This window comes from Micromesistius poutassou (assembly GCF_964030765.1).
Source record: "Micromesistius poutassou genome assembly, chromosome: 1".
Taxonomy (NCBI): Eukaryota; Metazoa; Chordata; class Actinopteri; order Gadiformes; family Gadidae; genus Micromesistius; species Micromesistius poutassou.
In genome coordinates, this window is record NC_140271.1 from 1,001,169 (window position 1) to 1,003,668 (window position 2,500).

Here is a 2,500-nt window from a genome sequence, read left to right on the forward strand (position 1 = left end):
AACCCATTACATAGATTATAAAGAAGCAAGCAATACCAAGCAATAATATATATATATATATATATATATATATATATATATGCAATATTATATAATATATATATATGTGTAATATAACATTATATATATATATATATATATATATATATATATATATATATATACATGTACCTATTTTTTTTAATAGGTAAATACAAACAAAAGTGTGTGTGCGTGTGTGCGTGCGTGTGTGCGTGTGTGTGCGTGTGTGTGTGTGTGTGTGTGTGTGTGATTGTGTGCCTGCTGGTGTGTGTGTGTGCCCTTGCCTGTGTTTTCAATTGAATGGCAATGGAGTTGGACCTGTATAATGTCGTGAGAACGGGGGGGATGTGAGAATACGGAGGACGTGATGAGGGACCGCTGAGTGTGATGTGTTGCTCGGGTGTGATCCCTCAGGTCAGGGGGTTCACCACCAGCCATGGCGCCGTTACCACCTGCTGCCATGCTGCTGCTACTGCTCTCCACGTCGCACCTTGTCTCAGGTAAACCAACACCGTGTGTGTGTGTGTGTGTGTGTGTGTGTGTGTGTATTTGCGAGTGCATGTGTGCTTGTGTGTATGTGCGTATTTGGGAGTGTGTGTGTGTGTGTGTGTGTGTGTGTGTGTGTGTGTGTATTTGCGAGTGCATGTGTGCTTGTGTGTGTGTGTGTGTGCGTATTTGGGAGTGTGTGTGTGTGTGTGTGCATGTGTGTGTGTATTTGCGATTGCATGTGTGCTTGTGTGTATGTGCGTATTTGGGAGTGTGTGTCTGTGTGTGTGTGTGTGTGTGGTTGTATATCAATTTCCGCTTGTGTACGTATATCTCATTTGGGGTTTATTTTGCGTGGGTGTGTGTGACTGTATGTGTGTGGGTGTTTGTCTGTGCAGGTCTTTGTCTGTGTGAACGTGCCTGACTGTGTGTGTGTGGTAGTGTGTTATTCTGTGTCTCAGCGCGCTGCTCATGTCTGATGTTTTCTGTGGTCCTGCTCTGCAGGAATGAGCTTCATGACTCCTGAAGGAGAAACCACCTCTGGCCCAGGAGGCCTGCTGCACAGCCCCCCGCGCAGTAAGATGTATACTTATACTACTCGTACTACTAATACTATTATAACCAATAGTAAAAGTAGCACATAACAGACTGGCTGCACAGCCCCCCACGCAGTAAGATGTATACTTTTACTACTCGTACTAGATATAAGATACTTTACTTATACTAGCTTTGAAGTACTTTACTTATCCTAGATAGAGTACTAATACTAGATAGCCTACAGTTCAAAACAGTACTACAGTACAGTGCACGACTACATTACAGTACTACAGTAATACACAGTAAAGTACAGTACTAGAGTACAGCCCTTCAGTACAGTACAGTACAGTGTATTTCACTATATATCTTCACACATATCTAGACTGCTCAGTACCACATTACATACTACAGTTCTACAATAATACAGTACTACATAATGTAGTACTGTAATGTAATGTAGTATTGTACTGTAACAGTAAAGTACTACATTAAAGGTACTGCAATAAAACAGAGGAACACTGCAGTTCAGGGCACTGCAGTACCACTACAGCAGTACCGTAGCTGTAACCGCACCTTGTCACGTCACCACATCGCCATAGTACAGTTGTATTGCCTGAACCTGAACTGTGTACCGGGGGACTGTGAACAACAAAAGGCACCACCACCAACCCGACGCAGGCGGTTCCCGGGGCTGGCCACCCCCCTGAGACCACGCCCATCTCCCCCGGAGTGCTCACCACGGCCCTCACCTCGTCACCGCCCGCCGCGGTGGAGGAGGAGACCACCACCACCCTGATCACCACCACCACCATCACCACCATGCACTCTCCAGGTGAGCCACGTCGGAGTGTCACACCAGAGCACCACTGTTTTTTCGAGTGTTGCGTTTTTTTTCCTCGACCTATTCAACACAGAAAGATATTCTGTTCATGAGATAGTTTCTTCCTCTACCGCTGATTTGCTATTTCTGAAAGGCTATTTCTCTATAGTCGATTAGTTGTGTGAATTTCGTCCTTTTGTTCACTCGCTAACCCTCAGCAGAATAGTGGGCTTTGTCACTTTTACACAAACCTAATTTATCCTGAATAATTCACATTCCCTACCAATATATGTCCCACGCTAATTATGTAGTTTTTCTGGAAAATGGCACAATTGCTACTTTCTCTCAGTCTTCTTCAACAGCTCTTTGTAATTACAGGCTGGTTCTCATGGGAAATCTGTTTTGTCAGAAAAAGCTGGCGTTTTTCCAAAGTTCCTCATGGGCTCTGGTGAAAAGTAGAAAACTGTATAGACAAACACAAAGAGAGGGACATCAAAATAGTAAAGGTTCAATTTTCATTTAAGGCTTCATAAATTACTATTTATTCATGACAGCACTACATTATAAGGAAACTGGTATGAATAATTTCTGTCTTCTATGATGTTTTGTGTCTTAACTTAAAGGTCAACATTCTAT

General features: G+C 43.0%; 1 protein-coding gene across 1 annotated transcript in view; it reads left to right on the top strand.

Moving 5' to 3' along the window:
* Window positions 1-481: 481 nt before the first annotated feature.
* sez6l2 (seizure related 6 homolog (mouse)-like 2) overlaps window positions 482-2,500 on the top strand; it is a gene marked incomplete at its 5' end in the record, with an annotated part of 16,748 nt that continues 14,729 nt past the window's right edge. Inside the window, 3 exons of the mRNA XM_084488892.1 lie at window positions 482-521; window positions 1,012-1,083; window positions 1,700-1,876. Coding sequence (XP_084345018.1) covers window positions 482-521; window positions 1,012-1,083; window positions 1,700-1,876 — 289 coding nt within the window. The remainder of the gene's footprint in view (window positions 522-1,011; window positions 1,084-1,699; window positions 1,877-2,500) is intronic.